The following is a 19,858-nucleotide window of genomic DNA, read 5'->3' on the forward strand; positions in this document are numbered from 1 at the left end:
CATTAGTCTTATCTCTTACATAACATAGTGAATTTGTTGTACTAGGTCCTTGACTTTTAGATGAGTGATAGCACTGACAAAGCAGTGTATGAAACACACCGTGTTATCTGGAAGTGTTCTACACTTTGCCCTTTCACTGTTTTCCACACCTGCTGACTGTTTATATCAGGTATTTACTTGAAATGTTGGAGTTATAATTTAACTTCCAGGTTGATTTCTCTTTGGCTATAAGCTTGAGCAATGACAAAAGGATAGTTACTTTAAAGAAGTACTGCATATGAACACGATGTCTATGAAATGGCTCTCGCTTCTGCTGCTGCTACAGATGACTTGTTTCTTTAGCTCTGGGAGTTGTGGAAAAGTGCTGGTGTGGCCAGTGGAATATAGTCATTGGATGAATATGAAGATCATTCTGGATGAACTTGTCACGAGGGGTCATGAGGTGACTGTATTGACATCTTCAGCTTCCATTCTTATTGATTCCAACACACCATCTGCCATCAAATTTGAGAATTTCCCCATATCTTTAACTAAAGATGATTTTGAGAATGCTTTGAAGCATTTTGTCAGGAAATGGGCAGACCTGGCAAATTCATTTTGGACATTTTTTTTGTCACTGCAAAGCTTATTTGAAGATTATTCTGATCTTACTCTAAAGATCTGTAAAGAAGTTGTTTCAAACAAGAAACTGATGACAAAACTGCATGAATCGAAGTTTGATGTTGTCCTTGCAGATACCGTTGGACCCTGTGGAGAGCTGTTGGCTGAGATACTTAAAGTACCTTTAGTGTACAGTCTCCGCTTCACTCCTGGTTATTCAATTGAAAGGAAGAGTGGGAAACTTCCATACTCACCATCCTACGTACCTGTTATATTGTCTGAATTAAGTGATCACATGACATTCATGGAGAGGGTCAAAAATATGATATATGTACTTTATTTTGACTTTTGCTTCCAGATGTTTAATGAGAAGAAGTGGGACCAGTTTTACAGTGAAGTACTAGGTAAGTCAGGTTTTTAGTTGGTGGCATGAAGTCCTAACATTCTTTAGAATAAAAGCTTGTATAAAGTCACAGAAATTTGTCTATTATAAGTAAAATGATGAAAAGAAAATATAAAATGTTCCATCAATCTCATAAATAGTGTAGAAATATTAAATGATAGGGTAAGATATAATTCTGTGGTCCATTACTGGTACAGGACACTCGGGGAGTCATAAACCATAAATTGAAACACTTAGGACTTCTCTAAGCAATTGTATATCCATCTTACTAAACTTCTTTTTTAACTTGAAAAAAGTCGCTAGAAAACTCATAAAATGTCTTAATAAATGAAGACGTGTAGATTGAAGAGTTACACACATATTTGTAATACAAGCTTCTAGGTAGCATTTAATTTTTTTTATTTATGTAGTTCAGTTTTCAGATATTTTATGTTTAATATATATTACACACATACATATATATTGGCTTTATCAAAGAACAGAAACATTCAAACATCTTTGGCTACATCATTCCAATCTTTTTTCCAAAACTTACCTAATATATACATATGGCAATATTCTCATTTGATCTGAGTCTTGTTTTTTTTTGTTTTTTTTTAATCTCCCTTCCAGGAAGACCAACTACATTATTAGAGACAATGGAGAAAGCTGAATTTTGGCTTTTTCGATCCTACTGGGATTTTGAATATCCTTGCCCACTACTACCAAATGTTGAATTTGTTGGAGGCCTCCACTGCAAACCTGCCAAACCTCTGCCTAAGGTCACCTACTCTTCTCTGTTGTGCTTCTTTAACTTTGCATTTTCAGTAGGAATAATTTTACATTCTTTATTTATAACATTTAATTATAGTGAGAGTGATGTAGGAAACTAAAGTGACTTCCAATTAGAAACTCATATTCCACACCAACACAAGTATCTGAATTTCATTAACATTACAGAATAAGAGAGGGATACCTGGGAGATTTTGAGAATATGTCAGTTAAATTATGAATTCATCATTTAATGCATAATAAAGCATCAGACACTCACTAAAAAATAATTATAAAGTGACTAGCATATTCCAGAAGTAAGTGATAATATGCAGACAAATGGTAGAGACCCAGTTTCTGCCACTTGACACTCTACCTGGAAAGACAGAATACAAACAAGTAATAAAACTTGTGTGTTAATTTTTACAATATGGAAAGACCACGATGATAAGGAAACATCTAGCAGCAATCACAGAAATATCTCTGAGTCATTAATAATTAAGGTGAGATCCAAAGGATATTCAGGAATAATTGAAGATATAGGGCAGAAGTGGATACAAAAGGAAAGCAGGTTTAGTAATAATAGTGGCCAAGAAGTCCAAGTTTAGTCAAAAGAGGCTGAGTAAAGAGGAAGATGATGTGAAGAGGTAAGTTGGAGACAGATGATTATGAGGGGTTTGAAGCATCTAGTAAATGTGTTTGGTAGAACTTTAAAAGGGTCAAGGGAGAGATTTGATCACATTAAAAAAAAAAAAAAAACCTGCATAGGATATAGTCACTGGGTTGGATTGTAAAGGGGGAAGAGTAGAAAGGGACACAATTTAGCAAGTTGCTGTGAAATACAAGAAACAAGGATGGAAAAGATATGACCACACTAAGTCATGATAATAGTGCCAAGCTCATATTGTTCTTGTGGGGAAAAAAACTGTACATATGAAACATCCAAAATGTCCCTTACATACACTCAGTGGTCTAGGAGAAATATAAACTATTGTTATTTTGCTGCTATTGCTGCTACTGCTAAGTCACTTCAGTAGTGTCCGACTCAGTGCGAACACATCCCTGGGATTCTCCAGGCAAGAACACTGGAGTGGGTTGCCATTTCCTTCTCCGATACATAAAAGTGAAAAGTGAAAGTGAAGTCACTCAGTCGTGTCCGACTCTTCGGGACCCCATGGACTGCAGCCTACCAGGCTCCTCCATCCATGGGATTCTCCAGGCAAGAGTACTGGAGTGGGGTGCCATTGCCTTGCTGCTATTACATACTATCAATAACCCAATGTGTGCCAGCCACCTGGATTTAATTCCTAATTGAATCAAGATTGGTTTCCCAACACATCAAGATTATACTCTCCAGCAAAATCCTAGAAAGCAGATATCCCATGAAGTGATTTAAAAGTAAATTTTTAAAGTTGATTAGAAAAAAAATAAAGTTAATAAAAGTAATTTAATAAAATTTAAATAAAATATAATTTAATAACAATTTAAAATTTCAATGTTAAGAATTTCTTAAGGTTTCAGCAATTAAATGAGCAAGATGAAAAGCTAGAATTATTTTCTGAGGATTGACTCTGTTCATCTATGCTCTAGACAAAATGAAAATCATTCTTTGACAACATAAATGCATGCCCTAACAATTTTGCAGCCAGATACATTTCCTTGCCTCACATCAGCTTTTAAGCCAGTCCTCATTTGAAATCCCAGGGTTTTATAGCTTACAGCATAAAAGGAATAACTTCATCTATTAGGCCAGATGTTTTCTGCTTACACTGATCCTACACAAAAACCTCAGCAAAGCTCTCTTAAGGAGCATAGGTCTCAACATCATAGCTGCCTGACAGAATGAACACAGAGAAAATACACACTGCCTATATAGGAATCATAAATTCTGCAGATTAATAAAGACCAAATAATTTGTACCACTTGAATCTGAAAACTGCCCAATTATAAAATTTCTTCAGTTCATAGGCCTCTATTTCTAATGAAGGAAAGCAAGATAATAATCTGTTATAAATTAAAATGATTAGTTTTAAATTTAGTTAAAACTTAAATAGGAAGCAAATAATCTTCAGAAAACTATTTTGTGAGCTCTTAAGAGATCCTTTTGTCTACTAATTATTGGTGGAAAAAATTAAACTGATATCTTTTTCAAAGGGAAAACTCTCTAGATTGCAAATTGTTTGAGTTACCTATGGTAGTTTTCATAGTGTCCAAAGGCTGAAATAAGATTAGTGACAGTTCTTCACTACCTAACCATGTATTTTGAAAGATTTCACCATTCTCATTTCAGGAACATGATAGTGTTAGTAGGAAGGGAGGCTAGAAGGAAAGGGAGAATGACAAGAAAAGATGAACAGTAGGATAATGATAATAATCAATAAATGTAGCTGTTGTTATTAAGTTCTAAAACAAGATTTGAATCCAAGTCAATTACTGTGGAGATTTCATTATATAGAAAAACTATTCCTTCAAACAATAACTTTTCTATTAAGTTCTCAGAAATTTTCACTACCTTTTAAAGAATTGACTTTTGGCAAAATGCATCAATAGTTTTGATATCAGTTTCTCATTCAGTATGTGATTTGCAAAACTTTTCCCCCATTCTGTAGCTTGTATTTTCATTTTGTTGATTGTCTCTTTTTCTGTGAAGAAGCTTTCAAGTTTGATATAGTCCTATCGTTGATTATTTTTTCTGTCATGATTTTGGTGTCATATTAAAAAAAATCATTATCAAAACCAATATTAAGGAAGCTTCTCTCCACTTTTTTTTTTTTAAAGACCACTATACTGTCTAGTCTTATGTTAAGTCTTTGATTCATTTTTGTGAAATGTGTATAATAGGGATCTCCTTTCACTTTTTTACATGTGCTTAGTTTTCTCAGAAGACAAAGAATAGACTAACATTTCCTAATTAGATGTTCTTGCCTTCCTTGTCAAATATTGGCTATAAATACAGTTTTAATTTGGACCCTTCCACTGTTCTATTTATCTATCTTTAGGCCAATACCATACTGTCTTAAATATTATAGCTTTGTAGTATAATTTGAAATTGGTAGGTGTGATGCCCTAACTGGCATTGAGTAGTGTGGATATTTCAACAATATTATCTCTTATGATCCATGAATACATGATGTTTTTCCATTTATTTGTTTTTTTCCACTATTTCTTTCAACAAAGTCTTATAACTATGCAGAGTTTTCATTTCATTGGTTAAGTTTATTTTTAGTTATTTTATTATCTTTGATCATATAGTAAATAGCATAATTTTTTTAGATGTTTCATTATTAGTATAGAAAAATGCAACTAATTTCTGTATGTTGACTTTTTATACTATACCTTTACTGAATTTGTTGATTAGTTCAGGTTTTTGGTTGAACCTCTGGGATTATCTGTACAAAAAAATTATGTCATCCACAAAAAAAAAAAAAGAATGACAAGTTTACTTCTTCCTTTCTGATTTGATACCTTTTATTTTTTTATTTTTTTGTCTTTGTTCCTTCTCTCCTGTTTAATTTTTTAGGAAAAGTTTTTGAAGCAATGATTCTCAGCCCTTGGAGTAAGTGTTGAGCATGAGCTTCATGCTACATGGGGATGTGTCTGAATGAGGGACTGACAGGGATCCCAGTTTAGTCTCTATGGAGCTTCATAGTCTTTGGAATTACTACTTTCCTCTCTTTGGCTTTTGAAACTATATTACAAATTTATGCAGACATATTTGGAGGAGAAATTCATATTCTCTTCCGAGAATCATATTATTATTTACAACGTGAGGTCCATTCTGTTTAAGCAGCCTCTGAAATGTAACTGTGCAACTCCTAAAAGACTTGACAAGTGAATCAGGTGGGAGAACTAAAGAGATTCGGGTTGAAAAAGCAAAAATGATATTAACTTACTGTCTATTCTAATGAAAGACTTCATGATAAGTTTCATACAATTTTCACCAACTATATTTGAACTAATGGTACTTATAGGTCTTTGATATACAAAGATGAAAATCTTCCTTTAATATTATTTTGATTCTGATAATGTTTATACTTCAGTAGAAGAAAAAAGAATCACACATATGCATGTTAAATGTCCCTTCCACAGGGGAGTTTAAGAATCCCTGAGTTCCAACCAGTGGATACCTAGGGTTCCTGGAATCCAAAACAAGAAAGAACCCTGCAATTTAGAAGCCATTTGTAAACCCTGGGAAAACTATCTTAGGAGAGAACCCTTTGGGTAGGGGGCGTTTTTGGTCATACAGTCTTTCCCTTTGTTGATATAACTTTGCTTGTGGCCTCCAAGGAAGAGCTGAGAATGGGCTCAGAAGTCAGTGTGGCCATGGGGTCTCTGAGTTAAAGAGCTTGGACAACAATGCAGTGATGACCATTTCCATGTGTGTCATGGTGGATGCAGTTCCCTGACCTTGAAGGAATACTTTAGATTTTAATTGTCACCAGCATCAAATTCCTCCAAAATTTTCAGAATTCTTTCCTCCAAATTCTGAAATTCACATACTTCTATGGACCAGGACCTATGGACCAGGAAATAAATTTGATTCTAACTCAGATCATTGAAAATTTATAACACACACACAAATAGGAAGGAAAAAAAGAATGGATAATTTGGTTTCCCTGGTGGCTCAGTGATAAAGAATTTGCCTACCAATGCAGGGGATAAAGTTTCAATCCCTGATCTGGGAAGATCCCCTGGAGAACAAAACGGCAATCCATTTCAGTATTCTTAACTGGAGAACCCAATGTAGCCTGGCATGCTACTGGCCATGGAGTCGCAAAGAGTCAGACACAACTTAGTGACTCAACAACAACAACAGCAAATATTAATATTTTATAGAATTTGTCAGTGAAGACATCTAGTCCTGGTGTTTTCATGTTGGGAGATTTTTGATTATTGGTTCAATATCTTTACTCATTATAACTATTCAGATTTTCTAATTCTTCCTGATTCTGTCTTGACATATTATGTATTTCTAGAACTTTATCTATTCTCTGTGGTACATAATTTGTTGGTATATAATTCTACACAACAGTATCTTATGACCCTATGTATTTTTGTGATATCAGCTTAATGTCTTCTCTTTCATTTCTAATATTATTTATGAATCTTCTTTCCTTTGTTAGTCTAGCTAAAGTTTGTCACTTTTGTTTATCTTTTTGAAAAGACAAAGACAAACTGATGATATGCCTTGTATGAGGGCATGAAAACCCACTCCAGTATTCTTGCCTGGAGAATTCCCATGGGCAGAGGAGCCTAGCAGGATACAGACCGTGGGTTCGCAAAGACTGGGGCATGACTGAGTGACTAAGCATGCAGACCCATCCCTTGTTTGTGGAAACTAAAAAGATCAGACTTTTAATAAAAGAGAGTAATATGGTAGTGGTTACCAGGGGCTAAGGGCTGGGAGGAATAAAGAGATGTTTTTTAAGGTACAAAACTTGCATCTCAGAGTAAATAAGAGCTAGAGATATAAGGTACAGAACAGTGAATTTAGACAACAATATTATAATCATCAAGCATACTGAGACCAGTTCAGTTCAGTCCCTCAGTCGTGCCCAACTCTCTGCAACCCCATGAACCGCAGCACGCCAGGCCTCCCTGTCCATCACCAACTCCCAGAGTCCACCCAAACCCATGTCCATTGAGTTGGTGATGCCATCCAACCATCTCATCCTCTGTCGTCCCCTTCTCCTCCCGCTCTCAATCTTTCCCAGCATCAGGGTCTTTTCCAATGAGTTAGTTCTTCGCATCAGATTGCCAAAGTATTGGAGTTTCAGCTTCAACATCAGTCCTTCCAATGAACACCCAGAACTAATCTTTAGGATGGACTGGTTGAATCTCCTTGCAGTCCAAGGGACTCTCAAGAGTCTTCTCCAACACCACAGTTCAAAAGTATCAATTCTTAGGTGTTCAGCTTTCTTTATAGTTCAACTCTCACATCCATACATGACCACTGGAAAAACCATAGCCTTGATTAGACGGACGTTTGTTGACAAAGTAATGTCTCTGCTTTCTAATATGCTCTCTAGGTTGGTCATAACTTTCCTTGCAAGGAGTAAGCGTCTTTTAATTTCATGGCTGCAATCACCATCTGCAGTGATTTTGGAGCCCCCGAAAAATAAAAGTCAGCCACTGTTTCCACTGTTTCCCCTGTTTCCCCATCTATTTGCCATGAAGTGATGGGACTGGATGCCATGATCTTAGTTTTCTGAATGTTGAGCTTTAAGCCAACTTTTTCACTCTACTCTTTCACTTTCATAAGAGGCCCTTTAGTTCTTCTTGACTTTCTGCCATAAGGGTGGTGTCATCTGCCTATCTGAGGTTACTGATATTTTTCCTGGCAATCTTGATTCCAGCTTGTGCTTCATCCAGCCCAGCATTTCTCATGATGTACTCTGCATATAAGTTGAATAAGCAGGATGACAATATACAGCCTTGACATACTCCTTTTCCTATTTGGAACCAGTCTGTTCCATGTCCAGTTGTAAGCATTGATTCCTGACCTACATACAGGTTTCTCAAGAGGCAGGTCAGGTGGTCTGGTATTCCCATCTATTTCAGAATTTTCCACAGCTTATTGTGATCCATACAGTCAAAGGCTTTGGCATAGTCAATAAAGCAGAAATAGATCTTTTTCTGGAACTCTCTTGCTTTTTTGATGATCCAGCAGATGTTGGCAATTTGATCTCTGGTTCCTCTGCCTTTTCTAAAACCAACTTGAACATCTGGAAGTTCACGATTCACGTATTGCCGAAGCCTGTCTTGGAGAATTTTAAGCAGCACTTTACTAGTGTGTGAGATGAGTGCAATTGTGTGGTAGTTTGAGCATTCTTTGGCATTGCTTTCCTTAGGGACTGGAATGAAAACTGACCTTTTCCAGCCCTATGGCCACTGCTGAGTTTTCCAAACTTGTCTTAGTTATTACAACCACAAAAAGAGAAAGTGTAATTATGTGACATTATGGAGATGCAAACTCTCATTAAAATGGCAAACTTATTACAATATATAAATGTATCAAATCAATACATTATATGCCTTAAATTACTAATGCTTTATGTCAAATATATTTTATTCTTTAAAAAAGTGTATGAATTTTAAACTAAGGATATCCCTACTCAGTAGTATACCTTATTTCATCTTTATAACTTTTTGTATTTTGCATGCTTTTGCCATAAGCTTGTGTTATTTTCATAAAGATGTCAGAGAAGGAGAATAATCAGTCCACATCAGTGATTAATTTTTAAAGAAAGGATGCATTACAATATGACAGGGATGCATCTGCCATAGCAGAGAAAAATCAGCTTTGAGTAGTAGGACAGTGAGACAAAATACTGAAGACACGTAACTTTAAATACTGCTAAGGTCACTGGAAATATACCTATGACCTGGATGGACCGTGTGAGTCAGTCATTCCTGATGGCTCAGTGGTAAAGAATCCGCCTGCAATGCAGGAGCCAAAGGAGATGTGGGTTCAACCCCTGGGTCAGGAAGATTCCTTGGAGGAAGGCATGGCAACCCACTCCAGTATTCTTGCCTGGAGAATCCCATGGACAGAAGAGACTAGTAGGCTACAATCCATAGGGTTGTGAACAGTAGGACATGACTGAGGTGACTGAGCATGTACACACCATATGAGTCATAGGAAAGTTTAGTAACCTTCATGTTAAGACTGATATCATCAGGGTCAAATTACATCTTTAACAAATTCTCTATACAATGTAATTTGCAAGGTTAAAGTTTGAAAAAAGATTCCATTTTCTTTTTTTCTGTTAAAAATAGTTTAAAAAAATTTTTTTGATCATAAGTAGGGTCAAAAAATATACATTTTATGATGGAAGGGTTGAGTCATTATTCTGCAGAAGAAAAAAATAATGAATTTAAAAACAGAAAAAAATGAAAGAAGTTTAAAAGATAAGTACATCATTTTCACTAGCTATTCAGGAAACTTTCCTCTCTGCATTTTTTTTTTTTTTTTTTTTTTTTTTGGAGTAGAGTATGATTAGCAATGTGGAATTATTCTAATATAGAAGATAAAAATTTTATATTGGAAAGTATGAAGGACTACAAGACAAAATAATTCTGATAAAATTCAAAGCATACAATTTATTTAGGAGAGTACATTGAGCAATGTGGATTTATTCTAGTATATTAGTGACAAAATTATTTTTAATTGATGAGGATCTGGGGTTATTCAATAGAATAACTCTAAAACAATTCCAGGCAAATACAGCTTCACCAGGAGCTTTATTTAGTTTGATGTGAACTACACGTTCAAAGCAGTTACACACAGTACATCCTACTGTGACATTAAAAAAGTGTAAACAAACTCAGTAAAGGACAGAAATGGTATGGACCTAACAGAAGCAGAAGATACTAAGAAGAGGTGGCAAGAATACACAGAAGAACTGTACAAAAAAGATCTTCATGACCCAAATAATCACAATGGTGTGATCACTCACCTAGAGCCAGACATCCTGGAATGTGAAGTCAAATGGGCCTTAGGAAGTATCACTTTGAACAAAACTAGTGGAGGTGATGGAATTCCAGTTGAGCTATTTCAAATCCTGAAAGATGATGCTGTGAAAGTGCTGCACTCAACACATCAGTAAATGTGAAAAACACACAGTAGTGGCCACAGGACTGGAAAAGGTCAGTTTTCATTCCAATCCCAAAGAAAGGCAATGCCAAAGAATGGACAAGCTACCACACAATTGCACTCATTCACATGCTAGTAAAGCAATGCTCAAAATTCTCCAAGACAGGCTTCAGCAATACGTGAACCGTGAACTTCCAGATGTTCAAGTTGGTTTTAGAAAAGGCAGAGGAACCAAAGATCAAATTGCCAACATCCGCTGGATCATCAAAAAAGCAAGAGAGTTCCAGAAAAAGATCTATCTCTGCTTTACTGACTATGCCAAAGCCTTTGACTGTATGGATCACAATAAGCTGTGGAAAATTCTGAAATAGATGGGAATACCAGAACACCTGACCTGCTTCTTGAGAAACCTATATGCAGGTCAGGAAGCAACACTTAGAACTGGACATGGAACAGACTGGTTCCAAATAGGAAAAGGAGTATGTCAAGTCTGTATATTGTTACCCTGCTTATTCAATTTGTATGCAGAGTACATCATGAGAAATGCTGGGCTGGATGAAGCACAAGCTGGAATCAAGATTGCCAGGAAAAATATCAGTAACCTCAGATATGCAGATGACACCACCCTATGGCAGAAAGTCAAGAAGAACTAAAGGGCCTCTTTATGAAAGTGAAAGAGTAGAATGAACAAGTTGGCTTAAAGCTTAACATTCAGAAAACTAAGATCATGGCATCCGGTCCCATCACTTCAAGGCAAATAGATGGGGGAACAGTGGAAACAGTGGCTGACTTTATTTTTCGGGGGCTCCAAAATCACTGCAGATGGTGATTGCAGCCATGAAATTAAAAGACGCTTACTCCTTGCAAGGAAAGTTATGACCAACCTAGATAACATATTAAAAAGCAGAGACATTACTTTGTCAACAAACGTCCGTCTAGTCAAAGCTATGGTTTTTCCAGTGGTCATGTATGGATGTGAGAGTTGGGACTATACAGAAAGCTGAACGCCAAAGAATTGATACTTTTGAACTGTGGTGTTGGAGAAGACTCTTGAGAGTCCCTTGGACTGCAAGGAGATCCAACCAGTCCATCCTAAAGGAGATCAGTCCTGGGTGTTCATTGGAAGGACTGATGTTGAAGCTGAAACTGCAATACTTTGGCCACCTAATGCAAAGAGCTAACTCATTGGAAAAGACCCTGATGCTGGGAAAGATTGAGAGCGGGAGGAGAAGGGGACGACAGAGGATGAGATGGTTGGATGGCATCATCAACTCAATGGACATGGGTTTGGGTGGTCTCTAGGATTTGGTGATGGACAGGTAGGCCTGGCGTGCTGCAGTTCATAGGGTCACAAAGAGCCGGACACGACTGAGCGACTGAACTGAACTGAATAATTCCTAACTATAGTGTTTGTAGCCATCCTTAAGTTAATGCTTGCTATGCTGTTGCTCTTTTGTGATGGGGCAAATGCTTTTTTCACAGGAAATGGAAGAGTTTGTGCAGAGCTCTGGAGAAAATGGTATTGTGGTGTTTACTTTGGGGTCAATGGTCACTAACATGACAGAAGAAAGAGCCAATATGATTGCATCAGCTCTTGCCCAGATTCCACAAAAGGTACGCACAGTAACTTAATAGTGGATAACTATTTAACAAGTTGGGCTTCCCTGGTGGCTCAGTATAAGAGTATGCCTATTCATTCAGGAGACTCAGGCTTGATCCTTGGGTTGGGAAGATCACTTGGATAAGGAAATGGCAAGCCACTCCAGTATTCTTGCCTGGAAAACCCCATGGACAGAGGAGCCTGGTGGGCTACAGTCCATAGGGTCGCAAAGCATCAGACATAGCTTAGCAACTGAATGGCAACAGCAATTAATGAGTCTGTTAAACTCTATAAAATGTCTAATTACGGACAATTTCTGCAAGAAAGGTAAACTACTATGATAGCTCCCACTTACTGGAGATATTTTTAAAAAACAAAATATACATGGCAGGTGTTAAAGTGGTATGCAGAGTGTTTTTGATTGACAATAACTTTGGATTAACATTGTAATCAAGACAAGATATGTTTAAGAGGTGTAGTATGAAATTTAGCATTATAATAGTATTGTAGGTGGGAAAAGAAATCATCAGATTCTGTTGTGTAGTTTACTCCTTTACCTTGATGGGCTCCTGAGGAATATATACATATATATACACACACAAGTATTCTCAGAGGTTAAATTTTAACATAGGCATAATACCGACTCTTTACAAACCCATGGACTGTAGCCAGACTCCTCTGTCCATGGGACTTTCCAGGCAAGAATAATGGAATGGGTTGCCATTTCCTTCTTGAGGGGATCTTCCCAACCCAGAGATCAAACCCAGGTCTCCCTCACTGCAGGCAGACTCTTTACCATCTGAGCCACCAGGGAAGCCCAATAATACAATAATGTTAAGCAATATTGACAAAAATCTGAAATGTGCCTTGAAATTTCTACCTGCCAAGAAATCCCAACCCCTTTCCTTTTCCTAAATGCTGAAACAGCCCTCTTCAGTGTCCTTTTCTGGTTGCTACACAGAGAAAGTTTGGTCAGGGCACCTCAAGCTGCTGCCAGGTATCCATATAGCCACAGTGATTCAGAGAAAGAGAAACATCAGCCTCCTTGGTTGACAGTCCTGCCAAAATCTGAGGCAGAAAGAGCAAAAAGAAAGGGTGAAAGTGGGGTCCTGCCCTTTGGGTGAACCCTGAGGGCAGAAAGAGCAAAGAGAAAGGGTGAAAGTGAGGTCCTGCCCTTTGGGTGAACCCGGTTTATTGTAAAGTCTGGTCCTTAATGGACTCTGCTTCTATTACTATTCTGAATTGAGGAAAGAAAAGAGGCTGTAAGAAGGAACCAAGCATGAGAAAGACTGGCATGGAAAAGGATCAGCTGCCTCCTTCTCCATAAAATATGGTAGTAACTTATTTTCTAATGTATAAAATACACCCAGGGTCTTTGGATGTTTGTGAACTACTTTTTTAGTTTACTATCTGATATTGTAGTATTCTCCTAACCACACATGCTAATTTTTTGCTGGAAACCTACTTCATATTCACATAGCAAATAGAAGTTAAACAACTAAAAATTATAATCCAGTTTATGAAGATTGCTTGGTACTAATTTAGCACCACAGTTTTTGAACTTTACCAACAGCTGTTTTGTTATTAATAGTTACAAATTACTGACAGGCTCTTCTTTTCTAAATTTAAAGAATTTCCTAACCTAGAAAAGTGGTAATATACTGGATTCATGCCAAAATTGCTAATAAACATTTTCTTGGAAGTAGTGTTTAATAATTTGTAATCTAAAAGAAGCTATCTTCCTAAATAGCATTAATTAACTTGTTATTAATAAATTACTAAATAAGCAGAAATATTAATTGTCATAATTGGCTGATTGAATATATTCCTTTTTGTAAATCAAAAGATGTAAAACTTTCATAAAAATAACTTAAGCTATATGAGTAAGTGTATATAAGTAAAGTCCTTACTATGAATCCAAAAGCTAATAGTAAGAGACAATTAAATTTTAAAATGAGAGCTAGTATATGAAATAAAGCAAAATAAATGTATGTTATTAATTATTTGCCACTTTCTTTGGAATAGAATGGAGACCACATAACAATTTCTTAAATATTTAAATTTGCCATTCAAGATCTCATTTCTCTATTGCATCACATGTGAGATGTCATTAGTGTATACCACACCTGGTTGAATAAGTTCATAAAATGTGGGTCTTCCTATTGATGGCAGTGTATTAGTAGATATCATTACTTAAGAGTTCATGTCCTTGTTTCCTTAACTTGTCATCAGTTCAGTTCAGCTCAGTCACTCAGTTGTGTCTGATTCTTTGTGACCCCATGGACTGCAGCACACCAGGCTTCCCTGTCCATCACCAACTCCCAGAGGCTACTCAAACTCAAGTCCATTGAGTCAGTGATGCCATCCAACCATCTTATCCTCTGTCGTCCCCTTCTCCTTCTGCCTTCAATCTTTCCCAGCATCATCCACATTTCATATAGAATATGACAAAGTGTCATATGGAAGACATTTAACTAGATGTCTTCAATCTCTTTAGAATTCTATTCCTATAAATTTGAAGTTCAACTTACAAAATATTTTCTTTACTTTAACAGGTTCTATGGAGACATGGTGGCAAGAAACCAGACACCTTAGGACCCAATACTCGGCTGTATAAGTGGATCCCCCAGAATGACCTTCTTGGTGAGACTTGGTAGAACAATTGAAAGCATGGGTAACATCTGAGCAGAGTGATCATACTTCAACAGGAAACAGACTTATCGAGCATTTATTGTTGAAACACTCAAAAAGAAAACTTTACTCTTTTATTTTTATTTCCAGCTCTAGGTGAAAATAGGAGAAAATATAGCAACTGTCACTTTATTAAACATAGTGATGTCTCTATAGTCAGAATCAAAATGTCTTAATTTAGCTGTAATCATTTCTAGCCATGAACTTTTAAAGAACTTCACAGATTGTTGTTCTGTCTCTGAATTCTCTATCTTTTCCCCCCTGTAGGGATATTTTAAGTTCCACTGAAAAATACCGGCTCCTCTTTTATTACCCTTAATTTTCTGTAGGAAAAATTCCACGATCATTTCCTTGAGGCAATTACACATTTTATGGTAATGTAGCTTTTCCGTCCTCTGGTTCCAGTACCACTACCATTACCCTTCCTGTGGCCTTGTCACCCTTTCTATCGGACTGAATGACTTTACTGTTTCTTTAAGAGAATATATTTCTGACATGCCCTCCTCTGGTATTTTTGTTCATTCACTTTATTTTATGCAGAGTATTCTTTCAAGCTATAACCTGCTGATCTTGAATTCATTTATGACATGCAAAAGGTAAAGTACTTCTTTCATGAAGTCTTCACTTACCTCTTCAGCAGACTTAGTGGATTCTTGCACTGAGTTCCGAAAGCAATTTAAATGCAGTTTCCTGTGTGTAATTAAGAATTATATATATTAAAAAAATTGCTTGCTTTCAGTGTCTTCTAATGCCCTTTTCTCATTTTTAAGACTTTTAATTAATAATTTTACTGAAATTCACACAATCCTAGGTCATCCAAAAACCAAGGCCTTTATAACTCATGGTGGAACCAACGGCATTTATGAGGCCATCTACCATGGGGTCCCTATGGTGGGCCTTCCTTTGTTTGCTGAGCAACCTGATAACATCAACCGAGTGAAGGCCAAGGGAGCAGCTGTCAGATTGGACTTGGAAACAATGTCAAAAACAGATTTTCTCAATGCACTGAAGCAAGTCATTAACAATCCTTCGTGAGTATATATATATATATATACACATACACATATATGTTTTACTACATACTATTTCTAGAGGCATTCTCATAGGAAGACACAAGAGGCAGCAAGGAGTCTTCAGTAAAAAATGAGGAGTAAGATTTGCTCAATGCTCTGGAAATAGTCATTAGTAACCTTTTGGGTCACATTATGTGTTTTCAGTGGCTGTAGGGTAAAGATTTGTCAGAGGCTTAAGGATGGTGGAGAAATTTTGAAAGAGCTCCTCAGCAGAATGAGAAGAATCCCTTGATGGTAGCAAGGATTAAGACGAAGCACTGAGAACAAAGTTAAAGTAGGAAACCATGAGCTCTTTAAGCACTCATCTGCACACTTACAAGTTTCCTTCGGCATATGAATTCCTAAAATGTTTTAGACTCTTCTAAAGTGATCTAATTTTAGTAAATCACCATGACACGATCCATCTTAAATTCTCATTACATTGAGCCCTTTTCAAATTTTCTGTGCTAATATTTTTTTTCCATCAAAGATGAAAGATATAAACATCTAGAACTATCTAATTAACTATCTAATTACAACTATTTTGAGACTATTTATTCTTTACCACTAGTGCCACCTGGGAAGACCAAATGTAGGTACATTCTTAGTTCTTCTTTAGGTTGTTTTTGTCTTGTTTTGAAAAACTGTAAAATCAAAAAGTAATTGACTTTGAAAAGACATGTTGGGATATTCCTATGTAAAAAACAAATTTTCTGAAACCAGAAACATTTTATTTTCAAATTTTTCATGGTTTAACTTGAGTAATATTATTACCATTAATATCACAAATATGATGTATGTATTGTCCCCCTTTTGTTTCATGATGACTTTGGAAAAAAACATTTTGAGACTATATTGGTAATAATAGCACAATGGACATTTGTGCTTTAAAAACAGTGCTATTTTATTTTAATTTTAGCACAAATATTATACTAAATGACTGCCATAAGAAGAATATTTTCTTTCTTTTTAAAAGAAATATGTTTCAGTAGGCAGTTTTATGTAAACGTAACTCTCTCTAGTATCTTTGTGTATTTTTTAATTTTTAATAATGTAAAGCTAGCATCAACAAACAAAGATAATGTACTGCTTGATATATATTGACTATTTATGATATGGTACACATTGTACTAAGTCCATTGTACATATTAAGTAACTTCTTCATTATAAACTTTCCCTAGTCTATTAAAAGTATTTCTGAACTAATACCCTCTTCTCAAACACCCAATGCTCCCCCTGAGTTTTTTACAGAAAGGGAGAGAAGTTACCTCCATTGTTACCACACTGTTATTTAAAGTTCATGCATCATATCGTTTTATTCCTCCTTCCTTGTCTGTTAGTCCATCATCATTTCAACAGTAAAAACAAATAAAACTGCAAAGCCTGAAGGTGAAATGTTTGGCACACCCTGTATTCTAAAATAACTAGCGAGGAAAACAACAATAATATTAGGAAACATTTACTGAGTCTACTATATACTAATAATACATCTAAGGATCAATATGTTATTCCTCCAAATAGTGAGATAGGATACTATTACTATGCATTCCATTTAACAAAGAAAAACTGAGAAAGGGAGTTTAAAAAGCAGGCAGCAAGGTAAGTGTCAGAGTCAGGATTTAAACGAAGGCAATTCACTTCCACACTTTAACCACTGCTTCACTAAGGTAAGGTCGACACCAACTCCTGGCCAGTGCAGCCTGGCCATGTCTCTGTAGCTCATGATGTATTTACCTCCTATCTCTGGATTATGATAGTGTTTCAAAGCTTCTCTGCCAGATCTCTTAACAATTCCTTACTGGATAGCTCAAGTCATGTATTTCTTTTCTTTTCACCTTCACAATTTGACTTATTCCATTCTCAGGCTACAAATGCTTCTCCTCTCTTGTCTTCTCTTTTCTTCATAGCTTGAAATCCTATGCATTCAACAAATTCTAGCCCATAAGCTCCTGTACGTGTGCTCAGTTGCTTAGTCATATCCAGGTCTTTGCGACCCCATGGACTGTAGCCTGCCAGGATCCTCTGTCTCTGAAATTCTCCAGCAAGAATACCGGAGTGGGTTGCCATTTCCTTCTCCAGGCCGATGAGCTTAGATCTCTATAATTATCTCTTAGAAAAACAATCAGTTGTTCTTCCACTCTATGTGGCACTCATTTCCTCTCTCTGCATGAAAATTTCACATATTTAACTTTTCTAGTTCATTCTATAAATTGAAGTCTCTTTGATTTTCCTTCAGGTATAAACGGAATGCTATGTGGTTATCAACCATTCAACATGATCAGCCTATAAAGCCCCTTGACCGAGCTATCTTCTGGATTGAGTTCGTCATGCGCCACAAAGGAGCCAAGGACCTGCGACCAGCCGCCCACGACCTCACCTGGTTCCAATACCACTCTCTGGACGTGATCGGGTTCCTGCTGGCCTGTGTGGCAACTGCTGTATTTGTCGTCACAAAATGTTTTCTGTTTTGTTGCCGCAAGTTTGCTGAAACAGGAAAGAAGAGGAAAAGGGAATAGCTGTATTTGGGTCCCAAAGCAGGAATGCCCCATAGGTGGAATTCTTGCGGCTTATTTCAACAGGAAGGAGTTATGAAAAGGCTTCTGTCTTCCTGTGACAAAATGGCTTTTCACAGTTCAACACCTCCTTTCAAAATTTGTTTTCAAGGAATTTTTTAACTGTTTAAGATTTAGAAAAATGTCATGCCAAGATGAAGCTGATGAAAATTATATAAAAGTAAATGGGTAAATATTGAAATGTATTATTTTAAGTCAGAAGTTTTACTAAAAAATTATTGAATATATTATAACAGTGTTTCATGTGATGTGCATAGACACTAGAATGATAAACCTAGACCTCCTCTGACTGACAGAATCAGATAATAATGGGCAGAATACAAAAATTACATAAAGTTTATGGAAAATTGGTAAATCAAATGAAAGCAATCTGAAGTCACTTTTGAAACCTGCACATCAGGAAAGCAGTTTATAATAAAGGTGGTCCAGGTGAGGAAATGGGTCTTATTGACCAAGAGGACCACCATCTAAGTCATATAACAAACATTCATCAGTCTAAGGGATAATTTATTCAAATTATTTAAAAACAAATTGATGCTTGGGGAACGATAGGAAAAACGTACCGTTGAATTTTCCATACTGCCTCTCAACATAATTGCCATGTTTAAAAAAGATAGAATTAATATGGTACAATGGTAGATAATATTATTAAATCACACACATAGTTCTAAATAATTTCCCACAAATCTGTCTTGCCACACTCGTAACAACAAAAAAAAAAAGGGGTTTGTCATTATTGTATAGAGAGAATTACTCCAAATCTCCAACAAAAACTCAAACAGTCCACTATGAAAATAGATGGAAGATGAATAAGAAAGTCACAGAAGTGGTGAGAGTGGGCACCCTTGTCTTGTTCCTGATTTCAGGGGAAATGCCTTCAATTTTTCACCATTGAGGGTGATGCTTGCTGTGGGTTTGTCATATATAGCTTTTATTATGTTGAGGTATGTTCCTGCTATTCCTGCTTTTTGGAGAGTTTTAATCATAAATGAGTGTTGAATTTTGTCAAAGGCTTTCTCTGCATCTATTGAGATAATCATATAGTTTTTATCTTTCAATTTGTTAATGTGGTGTATTACATTGATTGATTTGCGGATATTAAAGAATCCTTGCATTCCTGGGATAAAGCCCACTTGGTCATGGTGTATGATTTTTTTAATATGTTGTTGGATTCTGTTTGCTAGAATTTTGTTAAGGATTTTTGCATCTATGTTCATCAGTGATATTGGCCTGTAGTTTTCTTTTTTTGTGGCATCTTTGTCTGGTTTTGGAATTAGGGTGATGGTGGCCTCATAGAATGAGTTTGGAAGCTTACCTTCTTCTGCAATTTTCTGGAAGAGTTTGAGTAAGATAGGTGTTAGCTCTTCTCTAAATTTTTGGTAGAATTCAGCTGTGAAGCCATCTGGTCCTGGGCTTTTGTTTGCTGGAAGATTTTTGATGACAGTTTCGATTTCCTTGCTTGTGATGGGTCTGTTAAGATCTTCTGTTTCTTCCTGGTTCAGTTTTGGAAAGTTATACTTTTCTAAGAATTTGTCCATTTCATCCAAGTTGTCCATTTTATTGGCATAGAGCTGCTGGTAGTAGTCTCTTATG

The 19,858-nt window shown here is 36.3% G+C and overlaps 1 protein-coding gene across 1 annotated transcript; it reads left to right on the forward strand.

Annotated features, from left to right (window-relative positions):
- The first annotated feature begins 271 nt into the window (after window positions 1-271).
- Window positions 272-19,353, forward strand: LOC133058545 (UDP-glucuronosyltransferase 2B4-like). Its single transcript, XM_061145261.1, has 6 exons — window positions 272-1,004; window positions 1,616-1,764; window positions 11,832-11,963; window positions 14,505-14,592; window positions 15,452-15,671; window positions 17,929-19,353. Exons 1-6 carry the CDS (start codon window positions 278-280, stop codon window positions 18,206-18,208), a joined length of 1,596 nt encoding a protein of 531 aa, XP_061001244.1. The 5' UTR covers window positions 272-277; the 3' UTR covers window positions 18,209-19,353.
- The last annotated feature ends 505 nt before the right edge of the window (window positions 19,354-19,858 follow it).

This window comes from Dama dama, chromosome 6 (assembly GCF_033118175.1).
Source record: "Dama dama isolate Ldn47 chromosome 6, ASM3311817v1, whole genome shotgun sequence".
Classification (NCBI taxonomy): domain Eukaryota; kingdom Metazoa; phylum Chordata; class Mammalia; order Artiodactyla; family Cervidae; genus Dama; species Dama dama.

What these genes read in the sequence shown, in the direction of transcription:
- LOC133058545 (XM_061145261.1), top strand. Translation starts at nt 278, where the DNA reads ATGAACACGATGTCTATGAAATGGCTCTCGCTTCTGCTGCTGCTACAG. An exon ending in GTTTTACAGTGAAGTACTAG is followed by an intron (nt 1,005 to 1,615) that starts GTAAGTCAGGTT and finishes TCTCCCTTCCAG; the next exon opens with GAAGACCAACTACATTATTA. An exon ending in CAAGTCATTAACAATCCTTC is followed by an intron (nt 15,672 to 17,928) that starts GTGAGTATATAT and finishes ATTTTCCTTCAG; the next exon opens with GTATAAACGGAATGCTATGT.